Below are 20,962 nucleotides of genomic sequence, written 5' to 3'. Positions count from 1 at the left end.
TGAACACTAAATATGTCGCCTGAAAAACAGGACAGAAAGGGAGGTGGAGGGTGATTCCCACTTTCTCACTATTCCAATTGCCTTGGATTACTTCTAAGAAGTATATGCTTAGGATTAAAACAGGTGCCAGATGTGTGCCTACCTCTACTCTTTTCACAGGGCTGCAAGACAGTCCACCAAGGACTTGTTTCCCTCACTGGACCCATTGAATCCAGTTTATTTAGACACACCATTTCAGCTTTGTTTTCTTAATAATGTGCAAACCTTTTGAAATGCAGTACATTCTGCTCAATACACAGCAATATATGTGTAAATTTACTTGTGTGCACATGGGCATGTCTGTATTTTTCAAAGGATGTTGATGCGTCCTTGCCACTGCACTGTCTGGTGCACAAGGTTCCTCATGATTATGGTATTAATAATGCAGGCTGAAGTAATTAATCCATATATATTCTGAACCACATAAATAGAATTGTGCTCATTTATGAGTAGTCTTAAGTGCTTTGTGGTGGGTTCTCTAAAGCTGAATTATGCTAATTATAATCTTTTACAGGTTGGGGTTTTTTTTTAATGTAATGCAGTACACTTTCTTGTGGAATATGGGATTATTGTTGCAATGTGAGGCATATTTGATGCTTGTCACCAGTTGGAGACAATCAGAGAAACAAACTCATCGCAGACTCAGTTTAGAAATGCAAGTAAATATCTAGAGAATTGTAATGCCTTAGTTTTAAAATTTATTAAAATTTAGATATGAGAAGTACCTACAATTGTTTCACTTATAAAATGGAGTAAGGTTTTACAGGGTCAGAAGAGCACCTGAAAAAAAAAATGGAAGAGGCAATTACATTGTAAAATTGTCAATACAAGTTCATTCTGTGTGAAATAAAAGCAATTTGGATTACTGAGTTTTACACAGAAAAAACTGAAAATCCTTATTTTTCCTGGTTAAATTGTGTCATAACTTTCAACTACCATTTTTAAAATAATCTTCCTTATCTCAAATTAATCACATCTGAATGCCTTCTGTGTATCTGTATCAGTAAATATATGTAATTGTATTCTAGCACTGGATCTATTAGTTAACAGAAATTAAATAACAGCATGGCATTCAGAGGAGGCCATATATTTTTACTTCCTTTCCTGAGAAGACTCAGTTGGAATGTATGTGCAGGTAAGTCCTATAAGGAATGACAACTACCTGATTAATTTCTAAATTCACCAGTGACCATCGTTGAAGTTCATTGCAAATCAAAACTACCACGTAGGCCAAATTTACCACAGGGGAAAATAGATGAACTAAGCCTGGATGTTCATTGCAAGGATATTAAGAAATAGGGGCTATAACAGGTTAAGAATGAGAGAATAATAATTCTATACACCCCTTAGGAACATGGTTAGTGAAAGTGCCATTTGCACAAGTTGGCAGCTGTACAGGTACAGAATTTATTCCTCTGGGAAGCTGAGTTCTTTCAATCTGCCCTGGCAGATTTACACGAACATGGTGGTAGCAGTGCCTTAAAAGCCACACTTCCCCAACTTAGGCAGATATTAACTCTCCAGACTACAGCAGTAAGAGTTGGCAGACTACTATAGCTTCTTTAGATTGAAAACAATCAATTTTTATTTCCCTTGTACAGCAGTATCTTGCAATTGTGTTTTTATCCTTTAGAGCTGAAGTTTTTGTTAGCTCTCCAAACACCAAAGTCTGATAGAAACAACAAAATAAATTTACTGTCCCTATAAATGTAAGACCTCTTCTGTTTGACTTCCCATTTGTGCTAGCTGTGTATTTGATTACAAACAATTTCTATGGGCAGAGTGATTATTTCTGTTGTGGACAGTGGGAGATCTGTTGCCAGTCAAATTCCTCCCAAAGGGCTCAGTGCATGCAGAGAATAGGAGGAGCATCAGCAGCATTACAGACTGCAGCAAACACATCTCATGCAAAAGACAGAAGAGCAGAGAGGAGAAAAGAGAAGAGAAAGAGGATTGAGAGAAGACTGTGCTGCTTGAGGAAGAAAAGATATAAACTGACAATCAAATACATCAGGAGTTACACAAGCAGCATGTCTCGGTCACCAGGAAGAAAGCAGGAGAACCACAAAATAGTAAGATATTTTTGTAATGTGTTATTAAAATAGTGCATGGAGCAAGGGTAACTTATTATTTTATTGATGCATTTTATACATTCCTATTTCTGAACAATCTGAAAGTACTGAAAGGATGGGGGTAAGATTGGTAGTACAAGAGCTGAGCTGCTGGCAGCATTTATGGATGCTATTCCTATTGCTGGGATTCTGTACAGGCTTGGGAGAGAGGGGCACAAAGTTTCTGGGAATGCAATCTGCTCAGAAACAGAAGTCTAAGTGCTTCAAGTGTTTATGGTCTAAGATGTAAATGGCAGGTAAGTTTACATACCTCTGTGGTTAGATAGCCATTCAATGAAACACAGAGAGAAGGAGATCTCTGTTCTATGCTTGAATGGTTTGACTCCAAACAAACCTTTCTTCAGGAGTTAAGAGCCTTAGGGCTTTCTCTGTGGTGAATGGTGATTTTTGACAGGAACTGGGCTGTGGAAAAATTCCTGAAGACTTTAAGACAATGTTGTATCAATTTCTGAAAAGAGGACAGAGGGTCTCCACTGAAAAACAAATAGAAGAGTGTAATAAAATTACAGTTAATATACCTAAGTTTACAGACAAAAAGTATTCCAATGGATTGCAAATGTGGCTGATAAATTTGATTACATTGATATATTATGCTTAAGTTTCTCTGAGGTAATTTTCTTGTTGCAACAGAGACTTTTTGCTGAACAATAATAGCAAAGTAATACAGGACCTGTATGACATCCATTTACTCCATTGAAAACTTGTTACTGAGAATTTGGCCAAGAGTAGAATATTTTTTTAAACAGGAGTTATCACTAAAATGAGTTTGGAAAATGATTCTGCTTAAGATTTTGAACAGTGACTTGTTAAAACAGCAACACTGATTAAACTCCAAACTTCTGATGCAAAGGAAGCAGAACTTTCCACCCAGCTGTTCTTACTTTGCTAGTGTGATTTGTTCTGTTGTTTTTAATGTATTCACTATTATTTTTCCACAGGCTAAAGACAAAAAGCAGCACTGATCTGACCACATGCCAGAGGGCTATAGCACTTTAATTAATTGATGTCCAAGAAGTTTAGTAAGAGTCAGCCCAATCTCTCACTTAAAGGACAGCTGCTACTCCTGCTAAATACAGACAGTTCTGCAGTGCACAGATGTGATCTGACAGGGCAGGGAGAAAAGGAAACTCTCCTCCAAATTGTTGGAGACCTGAAGACCCCACAGTAGTGCTTGTGGAAGGACCAGTGCAGAGATATACCTTTGGCATCTTCAGTTGCTCTCCATGTTCCATGGGAGCTGCAATCCTCCCCATCCCTTTCATCTTGTTGTTATTCTTTACCCTTGTCCTGAATTATACTATTTTTTCATTATTCTGAGCTAAATTTTATCTACTTTTTACTTTTTTAGAGAAAGCAGCTAATGATTTGACTCAGATCAACCCTGCCTTTGTGAATTGTTGTGCTACTGCAGAAGGATTAATAGCTCATTGCCTCTTTTCCTGCTGCTGTTTGTTATTATTCTTGGATGGCACTTGACAGAATTTGTCAATCCAGCTTACATACACTCAAGATGGAAGAATTACTGATAATAGTAACTCTGAGTATACCAAGAAATCATACTTATGACAACCAAAATCCTTTACAAACTCAAGTGAGGATCAATATAGATTCTGTCATGCTTGAAATGTGGATTTCAGTGATTATACATCCATGGACAAAAATTTCTTTATTAATTTAAATGTTATTTTTTACTTGCTTTTAATGAGCAGCAGCTTTAAATCATGTAAGAGTTGGATTTTAGCTTGCTTCATTTTTGATTTTCTTATTTTCTGACAGAGCAGAGAACTTTTTGTACTCACATATGGGGCCTTGGTAGCCCAGCTGTGCAAGGAGTATGAAAAAGATGAAGATGTCAATGCCTGTTTAGATAGAATGTAAGTACTGCTTTAAATGTTCCGTTTTATCCATAATGCTGTTTGTTTACATATATATTACCTTTCAGCTTTTTGTTTGCTATCTCACAAGCATTCTGTCTATGGTTATAGAGAAGACAGGAAAAAGGTTCAATATTCTCTCAACAGAAACAACAGTAATTTGTGAATTAAGATCAACAATTAGCTTTTTAATTTTCTGAGGAAAAGTGTCAGGATTGTTTTCATAGCTTACACTTGTTCCTTGCTGATCCTTTAGTTATGCTAATTATTAATATAATCTTCTTAATTTCATATCCTATATCCCTCACTGGGGTAGGGACAAATGAGCCTCTCACCTTTAAAAGACCATACAGCAATGAGTGAGATAGCACAAATGTCAATGAAGGTGAATTTTTACATGGATAACCTCCTTGGAAAATGAAGATCCAATGTTTACAAGCCCTGTCATCCTGACTGAGATTCCTAGGCATTGCTACCATAAAAATGACAATATAATGGAGAATCAGCAAGAAACAACTTTTTAGCTAGTCAACAAGAACATATAGTAAGGCCTATGGCAGAAGAGTTAGGCTTCTATTTCTGGGCAAAGTGGACATGCAAAATGGATTTACAGAAATCACAGTGGACAGAATAACCTTACCACTTTACTATGAACCTGTAAGTTTGTAATCTAGCTGTAGTACAATAACTACCCGTGAGAGTAAATTTTAAAAAAATCATTGTTTGGGAAAAAGAAAAGTAATTTATTCACAAACTTATAAGGGATAACATCCCTCAGATACTTTTTTGTATTCATCTCTCATTCAGATCTGGTGAAAATCATACATTTAAAATATGCACAGGCTTCTTCAATGATGCCATGGTGGAAATTACTAGAGAGCAGTTTTGGAAGGTGTGGAGACAGATTTTGCTCCTTATGTTTTCATTATTGCAGTTGTTTCTATAAAATCTTTTTATTTTGAGGAAGACTTGATCATATAATGACAGGTTTCAATAAAAAAATGTGTTCTTTACTTCTGTGATTATGAAACAGCCCAGCTTCACAAAGAAACCTCACATCTCAGCAGACCTGTGACAGGTGGGGACAGTGTACTTATCTCTCTCTCTCGGTGTACATATATAGTCTGTAGTGAGAAGGGTGTTTCTCACTGTACAGTTGCCAAGTAGCTGCTTACCAGTCTGTTATTAATTTGACTTTGCAAATCTAGGGCATAAAAGTTGAAATGTATCTAAGTAGTCTTGTATGTCACTAATACATACCTTGATAAATGCTGATGACACATTTGCCAATGTTATTGATACTTAGGCAATAGATAAATATTTAATTGTTTCTAGACACATGACATACTGCAACTTTAATCTTCACACTGCCAAATCCACTTTTTGGTCTTGTCATCAGCTCACTGTCTTCTAGCCAAAGATGTTGTACACAAACCAGTAAGAAACTCCACAGAGTTCAGGCTGCTTCACTGAGGGTGTAGGGCCCCCGACAAACAAGCAGACACTGCCAACATCCACGTAACTGGGAATGAAGAATTTCCTGAAAACATTTCTGAGCTGAGTACCCATTCTTATAAAATGTTTGTGTCGATGTCTTTCCATTTTTCAGAAAATGTTTGGAGTCACAGCTGTTTTGCAAGCTAAGAAGTTATTGACCTTTGTTAATGTGTCAGAGCTAAATTAATATTTGTTTTATAAAAATTCCATTATCTTCCATCCCTTTTTGTTTGTTTTTCTTTTTTTAATTGTAGTATTTTAAATACAAAATGGACATGGCAGTGTACAAGAACCCTGCATTTGTTGTGGCAATGAGCGACGCAGGGACCCCAGGCAGGTACAAAGGAGTGCTCCTTATTGCCAAAAACCCAGCCTTTTGAAGCAGTTAGCCACTAACCAGTTCACACAGTTTTAAGGCACAGCAAGCCCAAGTCAACCAACCACCATACACCACAATGCAGACAGGATGTGGACATGTGGCAGTCACGTCTCACATCTCTCACTTCTCAGCTCTCACGTTTCTCTACCCTTATTCCAGCCGGGTCACTCTCCCATAAGTTCCCTTCTACTTAGCCAAAGCCTCAGGCTGGAGCCACGTTCCAAGGCCCTCCCTTTATAAAGCCTTTACCTATTGGTAACATGTGTTAACTAACAACTTCTGGGGTTTTTTTTGGTCAACCAGTTAGATGAAGGGAGATAACATGTTAGAAAAAAAGACAAACAGGTAATTGTGAAGGAAAAATTATAAATGAGGTGAAGAGGTAAGAGGAGAAAGTGGAAGAGATCAGGTGTGAGTGCATTTCCTATGGCATCTGAATACTGCAACAAGGGTGCCCAGGACTGGTGTCCATACGTATAGACAATGTGCAAACTGTGTAGACAGTTCATATCATCCTTGCCAGGACTATCATGCTTAAAGAAGTATGATTCCTTAAATGCCTACAGGAACAGCAGTCCCACTGTGCTGTAAAATGTGCTAGAAAGAAGAATGTAGACCAGCAAAATGTGTTGTCATTAAGTCCCTCAATTAGGATCATGCAGCTGTTTTGCTGAGGAAGCGCAAGAGACGCATTAGGGAGATGGCAGGTGGAAAGAAGTTCCCCATTTACAATGTTGCCTTTCCTTGTTTCCTCCTCAGGGGATACAGCATTGGCATAAGGCTCATTGATGACTTTTTGGCTCGTTCAGCTGTGAAAAAGTGCCGTAGTTACTCTGAAACAGCAGACATGATTGCACAGGTAAATAAGATTTGCATTTTCTAAAGCGTCATCAGATTCAGTGATCTTAGGTTAAAATTATGTATTCCCTTCCTTTTTTCCCTTTTAGCAGCATAAGTCTTAACTGTCTCATACAGATTGTAAACTTTGATTTTTTTACTTCTGCCATTTGTCTCTTCTCATCATTGCCATAATTATCTTAGATATCTTATTACTTTAAAATGGTAATATTAAGAATAAATGGCAGGATTTTCTGCAAAATGAAAAATCTCAGTGGTAGCAAAGAAGAACTGTAAAAAAGTAAAACGAGAGAAACATTTTCCTGACTACCCACAAATTTAATAATAAAATCAAAAAGATAAAATCAGAGCATGCACTTTCACTTACTTTGATGGAAATTTCCCTTTTATTGAGTAGCCGTTCACACTTCTGTCAGAAACAAAGACACAGGTTTCTAAAGATTGTTTGCCCCCACTGGCAAGTTAGAATTCCAAGGAATTTCAAAGAGAAATTTAAATAAGAATACATAACAAAGTTCCTCAGGGTAAGAAGCTGAGTTGGGATAGGGACTCATTGGAAATGGTGAAGACAGCTGAATGAAACGGATGAGACAAGCAGCATTTCAATCACTGTTTTAAAATACACTGCCTCATTTAACAAAATTATTCCAGGCTGCAAAATCAAATTTTTGTTCAGTTTTACATTCTTCTTCAGGTGGTATTGGTACTTTATTTTCACATACATGTCAGATACCTGGTTTTCTGGGTCTTATTCCTCATAGTTCCCTTCTTTATAAATGGATTATTACAGCTGAACCTTCATTCTTAAGTACATGGTATTCAACAGCAAAGTGCAGTGAGAAATTAACAATGGAAAAAGATACTGTTTCTCTGCAGCTTGTACTTCCAAAGAGACTTATTAAGAGAAGTAAAAAATTACTTGGAAAGATTGGGACAAACATTAAAGCACACGCTGTCCCTTTGAAAGACTATTTTTAGCAAACTGAAAGGAGTTCTGTAGTAGGAGTATAACATTTCTGAGGCAAAATGTGATATAGACAGTATTTTCATATTTCTTTGGCAAAACAATTTTTAAATAATCTTCAAGCGCATTTGTCTGAGACTCATACCAACAAAACATGTCTAAAGGGACCCAGTAAGGAGCTGCAAATACTCTATCAAACTTTTTAGTTCAGAATCATGAAGCTGTTTACATGATCTCCTTAACTCTTCAGCAGAAGTGTTCCCAGCCAGGAGAAAGTGCTTAAATACTTAACTGCATTAAGTCTTCAGAGTTATAAATCTGTTTGAGGATGAGTAAAACCAGTTCAAAGTTAAAGTAATTAAGACAGTTCAGCAATTCAAATAGTTAAAGCCAAACCACTTGTTAACATAGCTATTATCCTTCAGTTCTTTGGAAAACAAAGAAGTCTGTAAGATCAGGTTGTAGGTGTTCCCTGTGGAAATGGAAAGAGATGAAGCAAAAGAAAAAAAAAGTATAAAATGAGAACTACAAAGCCTGCTTCCCAGATTAAGAAATAAATACTGGAGGAAAGGTGCACCTAAAGCAGTGACTGGGAGCTTAAAACTTCCACGGCCACTTCAGACTGCAAAGCCTGGGCTTTACTGCTAACCTATACTGGCCTGGAGAAAGGCCAACAAGTTTTGATGAGGAGCCAAAGTGAGCCCTTCTACACTGAGTTCCCATGGTGTTCACTGTCTTCTCATGCTGGTCCTGTGACTTGGCAGGGTTACAGTTGGGATTGAATTAAAAAAAAGATGAAACAGGCTTTTTATTTGTTGGGTGTAAAAGTAGGCTTTCTGGCAAATTGGGGTAAGAAATGGAAACCAATTGAGGAATGATATTAAGAACAAAGCCCAGCTAAAGAAGTAATGCCCAAGATGGTACTCAGAATTTGGATCTGAGTATAACTGAGGATTACTTTTGAAATGAGGTTGATAATTTTTCTCGATAACCCTGCAAAATCTAATTTTTAATTCAAGTTCTCCTCAAAGACCTTGATGTAATTGATCTGATCAAATGAGTTGCAAAAAACAGCTTCTGGTTTTAGATCTAATATTTATATTACATTCACCAGCACCAGGAGGTGTTTGTGTGTGCCAGAGGTGGAAGCAGCCTGACCATACCCTCTGGTCCACAGCAAGCTGGTGCTGGCTCACAGGCTCCACTGCTGGATTAAAGAGTGCTGTGCCTAAGGATAGATCTATTCCTGAAAAGCAGTGGCTGCAGAGATGGGCTTTACTGTGGACGCTCAGTACTCTGTGAACACAGGAAATTAACATCTCTGGAGGTCTTTGAAGAGAGCTTCCTGGAGGGGGATGACAAAGGATGGGGTAATCCAATCATGTCGCCCCTGTCCAGAGCTGTAGGACAGGAAAAGTCCATCTCTGTGTCATGGAAGGTGCTGCCACACCAGGTCCCTGCATATTGACTCATGGCCAGTTTGAAGGTCTGACAGAAGCTGACAGAATTTATGAAGCTGGCAAATGTTGGTGTTTAGATCTCAGCAGGGAGAGGGAAATGCATAAGCAGGTTGCCTACTATGGTAGACAGTAAACAGGACATTGAAGTGCTGCACTGTGGAGAGTAAAGAAAAGGTCAGAAGACAAGTTTGGAATTGACAACAGATGACAACAACTTTAATATATCTTACTCTTTCCAAACACTAACTGGAAAAATACTAAGAATGAAAAATATGCTAGCAGAAATATTACTTTGGCTGCCTTTCCCCTTTTAAGCAGATGAATTCTGGCCCTTCATTAATCTTGTTATTACGTTGTCTGAAATCATGGTTTCAATTTTTTTAACAGTCTGTACTTACTTACTTGGTGTCATGACTTTTGCATAAAAAGTGTGGAAGTGAAAAGTCCCCAGTAGTATGTAGAGGGACTGAAAAGTTAGTGGCTTCCTAAATATTTCAGTAATTCTAGGCTGTGTTTGAGCACCATCAAAATGTTAACAATTTTTATTCTTGCTGCTTGAGAGAGATGGAATGCTGACTGAGTTTTTGAGAAAGGGCAGAGAATACATTTTTAATTCAGACTGCTTAGATCTTATTTTCTCATTAAGCAGTGTATAATGTCATAGCATTGTAACCAACATTTTCAAAAGTGAGGTTTTACTTTATATGGGCATCATTTTGCTGGCAAGCCTATGTACGTGTCTAAACAGATATTCTTTTTTCTTCCATTTCATGGATAAAAATGAGACACATTTATGGGATGCATGTTTTAAACCACCTCATTCATTTTACCTTCTAGTCTTTTGGAGTCACAAAGGCTGAAAAGACCTTTGTTTTATGCTCTGAGAAGCTGTAAATGGTAGTTTTAAAGTAGTTGCTGTTCAGTTATAGCCTGGTTTTAAGAAAAAAATCCTTTTATTCATTGATTTGCTTATCTATGCACCTAAATTATTGTTGCTGCCAAGACATTTTCATAATTTTCAGTTTACAGCTTTGCAATTTGGCCTTAATTTGGTGCTCCATTGCAAACCAGCTACTTCTTTTGCATAGTTTCCATGCAAGTTCTCTTTTACACAAGAATTTTTAACAATAGAATTTGGACAGATGCATCATACCATAATGTAAAGTACAGCTGAAACTAAATTGAGAGCATATGAGGGCTTAGCATGGTTAAAAAGTCTTTATTCTTATAACAAACACTTCAAGTTTAATGGAGCAGCAGATGTGTAGTGGAAGAAGAGCTAAGAGAATTTAAAGACTAAACCAAAGGACAGACCACAGAAGATTGAACAGAAGTTTCTTTTTTTCTTGTACATTCATATTTTGATGGGTATCAGAATTAATGCAAAATCTAAATTTTCCAGCAGAAAATGTTGATCTTGCTGTTTGGTTTTATTTGTTGGGTGTTTTTCTCTCTCTCCAGTTTGTTTTGGACAGTGTTGACAATAGTCTGTCTCTTTCTGCCATGGTAGCTGCTGGATTCAGGAACAACGTTGATAGAAAGCGGATTTTGCAATAGCCCCTTGAAGGACGAAGTTACATTTTTCAAACCCACATGCCAGTTGAAAACAGAGGGTCAAACTGGCTGTTATTCCAGTCTGTTTTCATAGAAGTATTCTAGGATCCACATCGAAATTCCATTAAGCCACAGGCATTTTGGTAAAAGAGCCACACAGCCCTGGGAATGGGGATCAGGGAGATGGGCTCCTATCAGGCACACATTGCAGCACAGAATGTTCAGCAGCTCCTGAGGGTGGAGACACTCTCAACATGAGCTACCTGCAAACATGAAGCAGGCAAGGAGGAGGAGAGGGAAATTCATCTTGGATTTGCCCCTCCACAATAAAGCAGAATATAGGGCTGGGAAGTACTGCCATTTCAGATGGCCTGGGCCACTTAGGTGCAGAGCCCTAAGCTTTCTTCTGAGGGAAAAGAGGATACCAAAAGCTCTAAAGGGGATCACTCTGTCCTCCTACTTGTCCCTCTACCAGCTGTGCTTCTGTGTACCAGCTATTATATCACACTGGAGGCCTTAATTTACCTCCACCCACTTGTTCCCTGTACTTCTTTCATCAACTCATTAACCTACTTGCTGTCCTCCCCATTGCATCCCTACTTGCTTTGATTTTCTGAGGAAGGAGGTGGAGAGACAGTTTTGAAAAGGGAAGTTTGGCCCAGGCAGCGGGGCTGTCCTATTAACAGGTATGTTACCTCCCTTTGTATGCAGGGAGGAGGTGAAATGGGGCTGGACAGAAGATATTGGGGCAGTTCTCATGAGGAAAGATAAAATCAGACTAATAGGAGGGGTCATATAGCCTGGAAGTAGGTAGATGCTATACCAAGAGAGGCTCCTGGGGAGAAAATGGTTGGTGTATGTGCCTACACAACAGGCATCTGCTGTTGTGACTTTCATTACAGCAGTGTTGCATCTGTGCTTTCAGCTGCAGCAGGCTCATTTAAGCATATAACATGTTTTAAGTATGATGCTAAGTGGGTCATCTGGGATGAAAGAACTTTAAAACATTGTCTCAAAGGTCACAAGTTCTTGAAAACATAAGGAGAAAATTCTAAGCAGAGAGTTGAATTAGCGCTTGTGTTTTATTTCATAAAGGGTAATGGTCTGTATATAGATGTTTTTACCCACTGAAGAAACCAAATGAATGTGAGACCAGCTGGGCAGGATATCCTGGTTTGCTGAGAAGAGCATGATTCAAGCACAGCAAAACTATGATTCTTTGCAGACTCAGAGAGACTGGCAATAAAATGCTGCACAAAAGCCTGCCCAGCTACCCCAGGGAAAGTAATTTTGTTCTCCTTTTATACAGCATTTGCGAATACTCTGAACACCCTGAGCCATGTGATGAATTCCAAGTGAGTGACGTAAAGCACAGGGCTCTGGGATGAAATGTGTTTGTCAGAGGCACTGACCATGCAGTTGCCTCACCTGCTGGTTCTTCTTGCTCCAGAGACCAAGTTTTCCAAGGATCTTCAAAAAAATGAAAGTCAGTTTTCTGCAAAAATGTTTTCTTGTCTTAAAAAGTGGAATTTCCTTCTAGGCCTTCTGTTGTACACTGGCTGCAGGCCCAGAAACAACAATATTACAGAACACTACAGGCTGCACCCAGTGCCTGAAACTTGCTGAAAACTAGAACTTTATAACCATACAAAGAAAAAGTCTAGACTGGGAGCAGATAACAGGGAGATGTCCTACAGAGGCAAAATATCCAAAGACAGAGAAGCCTTGAGGGATCGCTGGTGCCTCAAAACAAGGCTGTACCTGCAATTGGCCTGGAAATGACCTGGACAGAAAACCTTTACTTTCTGTGTGTTGGCTGTCAGAAAGGCACACGTATCTTGTTATTATATTCACACACTTTAAATGACTTTACTTGTTGACAGTCTCTAGATTTACATAGGACAAGCACACTATTTTACATAACATTTTTAGCACACTTTACATAGCATATTGCTAAAACCCTCTTGTAGAAGCCATTACTCCTTTCTTTGTACTCTCATCTCTTGATGCTGAGCTAGTGACATGAGCCCTGGGTGCTGTGGAGTGCTGCAGCCTTTTCACTCGTGTAGGGAAATAATTTAATTCCATCCTTTCGGAGCAAGTAACTAACTGGGAGGAAACATGATGAAGAAGAAAGAGGCCATTGTGAAAAAAAACATAGAGATGAAACCAGATAGAAATATGCCTATTAACAAGATACAAAAAAATCTGAAAATATACTTGGTCTATGGTACTTCCCTTCTATCCGCAAGGTCCAGCATTGTCTCTCTTTCCTCACTGGTTCCCTTCTGGCCTTCTTCAACTAGCTTGTGAATCGTGCTATAATGCTGTTTGCTGCTGCTGAAAGAGTAGAGCTGGGAAGCATCTTCCCATGCCTGAAAAGCTGGCAGGGAAATGGGTTCTGGTTCCTTGTTTTCAAAAAAGCACTTCAGGTTTCGCTCGCTCAGCTTGGTGGCATACAGCTGGAAAATCTGCTCCAGTTGCTCCTTCTCCGTCCCCTCATACACTCTCCAGAACATCAGCTGGAGGTGGCTGACTTTTGACTGGCAGCTGGCACAGCAAGTGGTTAGCAGGGAGAGGAGAGCTGTGGTAACTATCACACACCAGCCTAAAATCTGGGAAGGCAAAAGAAATCAGTTTCAGGTTAAAAAAGACCCAAGTGAAAATGTTACTTGAATCATGAATGTCTGACAAAGTGACCACACTTTGTTTGCATTTGGTGCTGGCCTTGATGTTAGTGGGACATCCACATGGGGACTTGTCTTAGGTTGGAAATGGGGGTGTGTATTCTATTCCCATCTGTTAAAGGTGGGGCAGTAATCTTCTGTTAATTGGGCAGTTCTCTTTATCTCTTCTACAACCAATCCTCCCTCCAGGAGATATCTGCTGTTCATGGGCCATTGAGTTGCACTGCATAACTGATAAAAATTACATCATCCCATTGTGAGAAGCTCTGCCCAGGGGGAGGAGCCAAGCATTCCTACCTGGATATAATCTAAGATTAGGAACAACACAGTCAGCCTTTTCCACTGGATTCAAAGAGGAGCAGCCTTCTCCCACTGGATACCCAGAGGAGCAACTGTCCTCTCCACTGGATTCCCAGGGGAAGACCAGGCCCATCTACACCACCATCAGACCTTCAGAGAAAACCTTCACCTCTCTACAGGATCACTGTTTCAGCAGAACCACGCCTGCCACTGCAGGAGGACTTCAGTCACCATTTAATGGGACTGCTACCAACACCCTGACCCACAGGGTGTCAAGTTGTATTCTGACTCTGTCAGTGGTTTCTTTTCTTTTCTTGTACTATTAATTTTTTATTTTTAATTTTCCTATAAAGAACTGTTATTCCTATTCCCATATCTTTTCCTGAGAGCCCCTTAATTTCAAAATTATAATAATTTGGAGGGAGGGAGTTTATATTTTCCATTGCAAGGAAGGCTCCTGCCTTCTTTAGCAAACACCTGTCTTTTCAAACCAAGACAGAACTGAAGAGAAAGAGTAAATCCATCAGCATAGAGGCTTCTCAATACTGCTCCTTTTGGTGTCTCTTTGGTAAAGGGTAAAGTGTTTTCTAACTCCTGAAAGCATTACATAAAACTACCCAACAAGAATTACTAATTTTAAATCATGAAGAACTACAAAACCAAAAAGGGCAAGTAACTTTTGTCCCAGATCAACCAGCCTTTTAAACTGTGACCACTGTTAGATGTTTTGTTTTCTGACTTCTTTTTATTAGAGAAAACCTCCAACAAAACAACTACATAATTAACCAGCATCACTTAACTCCTTTTTTCTGTAGCAGCTTCAGATGTGGACAAAATTCTGTCAAGAACATTTTCAAAGAAAGAGCTACTTCCATAATTACTTCCTCAGCAAGAGGAGAGAATGGAAAAATGTGCTCAAACTGGTTATTGTGGGATGTTCTCCTCTAAGGAGAGCAGCAGTGGGAACACAATTTTTTCCTGCCTTGTGCCACTGACCTAGCCAATAGTTTCACTTGTCTGATCCACTGTGATAAGTTAAAAAAAAAAATTTAAACTTGTTTTCAAACACTGGAAAAAGTTCCAGTGTGGGACAAATATTCTAGGGCTTAGAGGCTTGTATGAACTGATTGGATGGAACTGATTTCCCATGCTCAAATGGTGATGATATGGAGAGTGAACTCTCATGTGAACTCTTGCACTGATGTTAAAAAAAATAACCACCAGTAAAAATCTGTGTTTAGCTGATGTAATATCGAAAGTTTCTTCAGGGAAGTCTGTGAAACAGAGAAGTTTGACAAACAACCATTCTTAGGAATTGGTATAGAAGAATAGTTAGAGCTTTCCTTTATGTTTCCCAATCACTTTGTACTGACTAGCAATTTCTATGGGTACTTGAGAAATCGCTCTTTTTAGCAGTTTTTCACTTTCTTGCAGCTTGGAAAATGAACTCATATATTCTCATGGTAATACTGAATCCTTGGTCTTTCAGTATTTCCTATACATACACCTTAAAGTCTCAAGCACTATTTGTTGTTGCCTTCTAAAACTAACAAACAAATTGCTTTGTCTGCAGTGCAGTCATTGTCCTGTTTGCATGAGGACTTAAAAATAAAACCAGCTCTTGGAAAGGAAATTGTTCCAGATGGATACAAAAACTTGCTGGCTCCACAGAGTGTTTTCCTTTTTCTGTAGCTTTTTTTTTATTCTCTCCACCGTTTTGATTATTTGCCTCTGAATTTATTTCCATTACAATGCCGAGAGCAAAATTGTACTGCACAAATACTGTAGAAAGTAGTAAGATCTCAGCTTTGCATGATCTGCTTGCTTTATTGTTTCTCACTTCCTCCAAGCAGGACAAAAACATGCTTACATTTGTCATCACAAAAAAGAGGAACACAAATAGAAGCATATTATTTAAGCAGTCAAAAGATATTTCACAAATCTTATTTTCCAGTATTTTTCTGCTGTTAGTGACCTACAGTTATCACAATGATTTAAAATAGGAGAGCGTGGCATGAATTTTTTAATAGGAACAGACCCCATTAATGCAGTGATATCTGTTAATTCAGCCTCCAAAACAATCCAGTTGGGTTTGGGTTTTTTTCCCTCCTTAGACCCATCTCCATTCAGGAAGAAAGCTTTAGGTTTTCTCGTCTTATTGACCCCGCCATCAGTGAGGACCCCTAAGAAATATGGAACAGCTCAAACTGAACCAAAAGATGGATTGATTGTATGCCAAAACATTGTTTACATGAAGCCAACAGTTTTAACAAAACTTCTGACATCAGGATCTTCCACAGATAAATCAAAGCAGCAGTACAGCCTGGATAATGCTCTTTGTTTATCATTTTTCTTACCTGGGACTGTGCTTGAAGTGTTCTTTTCAGTTCATCACTCTCTGAAAAGGGCAAGGAACTTTTGTCACAGGCTACCTTGTGTAGCTCTTCAAAGCAGCTCTCCGATTTGCTGTGGCAAACTGCTTGTAAGTAGGCAGGATTTTTCAAGCCACTCATGGCACATTCGTAAAAAGTCCCGTTGAGCAAAGCCACGGAAAGCCACATCACTGGGGCTACCAGAGCATTTAAAGTGATTTGTCCAAAGACGTAAAAGAAATGGCAGATATTCCCTCTGGGGAATATTTTCCTGGGATTCACCCAGCAGCCTGTAAAGAGTTTCCAGGTCTTGCTGTTCAAGAAGTATCCGATAACCAGCAAAACAAGAGCTGGCGAGAAGAGAAATACCAAACCGTACCTGAAGTTTTCGTTGCTGCAAGGGCATCTGAAAGCAACAAGAGAAAACACACGTTCACCTCCCATTGTCAGCAGCGCCATAAAACTGTAACCTATAGCGGTTTTCCGGTTCATAAAGAACTTCAGGATTGTTTGGAATGCATCCATCTCTGGTACTCACTAAGGAGGTGAAAGCCGGGACGGTTTCCCTCCGCTGGCAGCGGCGTGAGGCGGGGCAGAGCTCTCCGAGGAGGCGCAGCCCGGCTCTCCCCGCCTGCCCCCGCCCTGCCGAGATAGCGCCGTGATGTCACTGCTGCAGAACGCTGGCAGGCCAGATGTGGCACATCCACAGCGGCATTCACCCGGCGAGGAAAGAAAGCAGGCAGTGCTCTGTGGGACCAACTGAGTTTGCAGTCTTGGAAGCCTTGTTCTCGGTGGGCTGTTTGTTTTTTGAAGTGACTGCAAATGGAAAGATCAGAGTTGCGGGAGATCTTGAGCTGTGATTATAAAAGTTGCTGGTGAGGTAGTGAATGACCTAATATAGATGCTAATGGTCCCAAGGGAGTATGACATGACTGAAAGGAGATGAGTGATAACAGTAAAACCACTTTGTGTCGGGTTGTAAATGTAGGAACTTCAAAGAAGAACAGCTCTCTGTTGTGTTTTCCTGGAGCATCACACAGCTCTAGATTTGCATTGCTGGTTCAAGCTGATCGCAGAAGAGACAAATGTACTTTGATTTCTAGCCTGTCTGGCTCTCCCCCCTTATTTCCTGGGGTAAAATTGGTCTACAGGATACTTCTCTCTAAAATTTCACCTCTGGTTTGCACGCAACACATTGAAGCGGCAGAGTTTCATTCTTTTGCAGGTTGCTTTCAAGATGTATCTTGGAGTCACCCCTAGTGTGAGCTGCAATAGTGTCACAGGGAATGAATTCTCCTTAATCCTGGACAAAAACCCACTGGTGGATTTTGTGGAGGAGCTGCCAGCGGAACGAGCGTCACTCTGCTATTGTAACCTCCTCTGTGGTGTGATTCGAGGTGCCTTGGAAATGGTAAGGAGGTACACATCTGTTTTCTCCATTCTTTCCTAATTCACAGAAGCACAGGAAAACAAAATCATTTGTTCAGATAAAAGTAGGAAATATAGTATTGTTTAACCTCCTGGGTTAAATGTCTGTATCTAGATAAAAGAGGACAAGGCTGATCCTGGATCCTGAGGTAGAGAAGCACATGGGAGTATCTCCCCTCCACACTGTCCCTGCCTGGCTGTTCAGTCTGTTCAGTGGCTGACTTGGGTGCAAAAGCCAGGTGGGATCAAGAAGACAGGTAACACTTAAAGTGGAGGGACAGAGGGGCATGTTGGGTTCCTCCACTGCTCTCGGACCCTATAACAGTTCCCTGCACAGCTGTAGCCAGTAATAGTCATCCCAGATGCTTTCCAAATATGTCAAGATAAATAATACTCTTAGGTTACTGTGGTACCTGCTGAAAGAGAGAACGAAGTGTGGATGAGTATAATGTTAAAACCAAAGCATCAGAAGTGTATCAGATGGCAATCCAAATTTTGTTCTTAAACGTAAGGTTTTTTGTAAAGAAATAAATAAAGGGCATAAATTGAAAATTTCTGACCTGTAGAGCTTCTTCAGGGAGATTACTTTTGGGCTGCTTTTTTTTCTCAGTATGCGATTCTGCATAGATCTTATATTTCAAGAGACAAAAACCTCAACCCTGCGGTGTTATGTACATACATCAGTCTCAGAATTATAGCATCTGATACACGACCCAGTAACAAAAGTATTATATCATAACTCTTAGTACATGACTAGGAAAATCTGTGATCACAAAATCATTAAGTATGCAATTTAGGTTTTTTAGAAGAAAGCAAAGCACTGGGGAGAAGGGTAATGTGCTATATAAATTCCAGTGTCTATAAACTTCCTTTGTGTTAGCTTAGTTGGGAAAGCTATTTTAAAACAATTTAGATATCCATTTCCTATGAAACCTGGGAAAGGGGGTCCTCTTGTGGTAAGAGAGAGAGAAAAAGCTCATTAGGAGGGTGGAAAACTGGGCATTTTTTTGCTTAACTAATCAACCTGATTCTTTCCAGGTTCACTTAGCAGCAGAAGTTTCCTTCCTCCAGGACAGGCTGAAGGGTGATGCTGTGACAGAAATAGGAATTACATTTTTAAGGAAGCCTGAAGACAGAAAGCACAGAAGGAACAAATGAAAGAAATATTGGGAGAAACCCTTGCCTGGGGATATTTTGTGCCTTTTGTTTTAGAAGAAGACAGGGTAAAAGTGGCTTTGCTGAGTCAGCTGTACCAGTCACCTGGTTGAAAGGTGAAGAGAGCAGGGCAGCAAAGAGAAGGGGCAGGGCAGGGGAGAGCAATGTTAATTGTTGTGGCACAGATATCAGTAAAAAAGATTGAAATTATCTGCCCTTTCTTCTCACATACCCAGGCTCTCGAGCTTAATGGAAGTTCTATCTCAGTATTTAGTACAGTAGTATTTATTTGTCTGTATACCAATTGTTTTCAGGTAAAGCTGATGACCTTTACCCATTTTGTCAGTAATATTTCAAAGCATGGCTGCTAGAGGTGCTTTATTTCCCTGTCTGTGTGTGGTTATCCACAAAGGATTCCTCTGCTGCCATTGCTGTATGCAGTGTCTTGCTCACAGGTGCATGTTTTGATGTGTGATGCTTTGCCATTCATTGTCCTCCACACTGGACATCCTGCTGTCTTTGAAACCAGGGAGGTATGGGTCTTCACTGCTGCTGCTGGTGTTCTTTCCAGCTCTTCAGGCTCCACATGCAGCTTTGCTGGCACTCCTGCTCAGTCCTGTGCACACTCCAGGCTGCAGCACTCTGACAACTGCAGCGGTGCTTGTGTCTCACCAAGCTATGGGCCTTTCCATGTCAGCCTTCTCTCCAAGAGCACTGATCTTGTGACCAAACTGAACAAAGCATGATGTATTTAATGTGTAGCCATTGTGGACCTGTACTTGAATTAACTTGAATTAAAATTCTGAGATTGCCACACAATCTTTAACTTTAATTAAACTTGAATTAAAATTCTGAGATTGCCACACAACTGGTTGGGTGGTCGCGTTTTCTGTTCTTACCTGGCCTTCACAACCAGCTGTTGAACATCTTCCTCTTGGCTGTGGACTTGTTACCACAACATGACTGGGAAGTAGAGAAAGAGCAGCCTCAGAGAAACCCAAGTTATAGGATAGGTTTAAAGTTGTTTGGTGTAATGCGAGATGTCTGGATAAGGGTTTGACAAAACCCCAGGTCCTAGCACACCACCCTACCCACAAAGCCACCTTACCCTCTTCTCATCAAAACACTTCTTTTAAACTGAAATACCAACAACTAAGGTCAGTGTAGCCCCAAGTTAACTCTGATTTTATCACTGTGTTTTGTACCTTCTTCTCCTATTTTTCCCTCAGTCTGTTTACATCATGCTAAATGAGGGCATCTCTTACCTTGGGTTCATTCTCACCAGACCTGTACAGTCCTCATGATAATCTCTCTCCCTTTGTTTGTCTTAATGGTGTGATAAAGTGGTGGCATAGCAGAATAGCTATGCTCAAGTGAGCAATTTTGAAGGGAACAAAAACTAAATTATTTGTTACACAGCCTTGGTCTCAGCCCAGCTGCTGTTACCTGCTACCAGTAAGAAGTGGCAACATGTACATGTAATAATATGTTATAACAAGTAACAAGATTCCCTTTTTTTTTTAAATTATAATTACTGTTTTTTTTAATTAGAGCTGAAATGTGTTGTAGAGTTTGTCTGATTTCACTGCCTGTACAAGAGCCCTCAGTCGGGCTTTTGCTGGTTGAGATGTACATGTGGCTGACCACAATGAAGGCTGTTTATTGACAATGGCCATTTGTACTTTTTCCAACAACACTAACCAAATATTCTCTTCTTTAAATTTATTATTGTCTTGAAAGTGAATAACCTATACTGTCCTTGTTTTCTTAGAGAATTACAGAACTGTTAAGGTTGGAAGAGACCCCTGAGGGTCATCTAGTCCAACCCCACTGACAAGGCAGGGTCACCTAGAGCAGGTGACACAGGAACATCTTGGGTTTCTGTGGTTGAGATGACCTCCAAGGTATTAGAAAGTCTTTTTTTCCCAGCCCTGCACCCAAAGAAGAAGTCGAGATTCATCGATTCTGCTTTTCACAGTTGTTTATTTTTCTTATCTATTACATTCTTTCTTTGACCTGTGAAATCTGTCCAGCAGGTCAGGTTGTGGCACAGTGACTGCTCTTGGGGAGGTGTTAAACTTTTTGTACTAACACCTTGGGGAGGTGTTAAACTTTTTGTACTAAGAACTACGCGTACTTTATTTACAATAATTTTCCAATACCTATCACCTATGTTAGACAGTCTGTCTCTACTCTAAACCAATCAAAAAGTGTCATCATCACAGCAGAAGATGGAAGATGGAGGACAAGAAGAAGGAGAAGA

At 39.7% G+C, this 20,962-nt stretch overlaps 2 protein-coding genes across 2 annotated transcripts; one reads left to right on the top strand and one right to left on the bottom strand.

Annotated features, from left to right (window-relative positions):
- Positions 1-1,882: 1,882 nt before the first annotated feature.
- TRAPPC3L (trafficking protein particle complex subunit 3L) lies at positions 1,883-19,561 on the top strand. The gene is made up of 5 exons (XM_054630588.2): positions 1,883-2,111; positions 3,948-4,045; positions 6,681-6,780; positions 17,342-17,527; positions 18,583-19,561. The coding sequence occupies exons 1-5, from the start codon at positions 1,890-1,892 to the stop codon at positions 18,700-18,702; spliced, it is 726 nt and encodes a 241-aa protein (XP_054486563.2). The 5' UTR covers positions 1,883-1,889; the 3' UTR covers positions 18,703-19,561.
- Positions 7,137-16,722, bottom strand: CALHM5 (calcium homeostasis modulator family member 5). The gene is made up of 2 exons (XM_054630587.2): positions 16,102-16,722; positions 7,137-13,372 (listed from the first exon to the last, which is right to left on the bottom strand). Exons 1-2 carry the CDS (start codon positions 16,639-16,641, stop codon positions 12,983-12,985), a joined length of 930 nt encoding a protein of 309 aa, XP_054486562.2. The 5' UTR covers positions 16,642-16,722; the 3' UTR covers positions 7,137-12,982.
- Positions 19,562-20,962: the final 1,401 nt, after the last annotated feature.

The sequence above is a fragment of the Agelaius phoeniceus genome, chromosome 3 (assembly GCF_051311805.1).
Source record: "Agelaius phoeniceus isolate bAgePho1 chromosome 3, bAgePho1.hap1, whole genome shotgun sequence".
Taxonomy (NCBI): domain Eukaryota; kingdom Metazoa; phylum Chordata; class Aves; order Passeriformes; family Icteridae; genus Agelaius; species Agelaius phoeniceus.
This window is presented reverse-complemented; position numbering and strand designations above follow the sequence as displayed.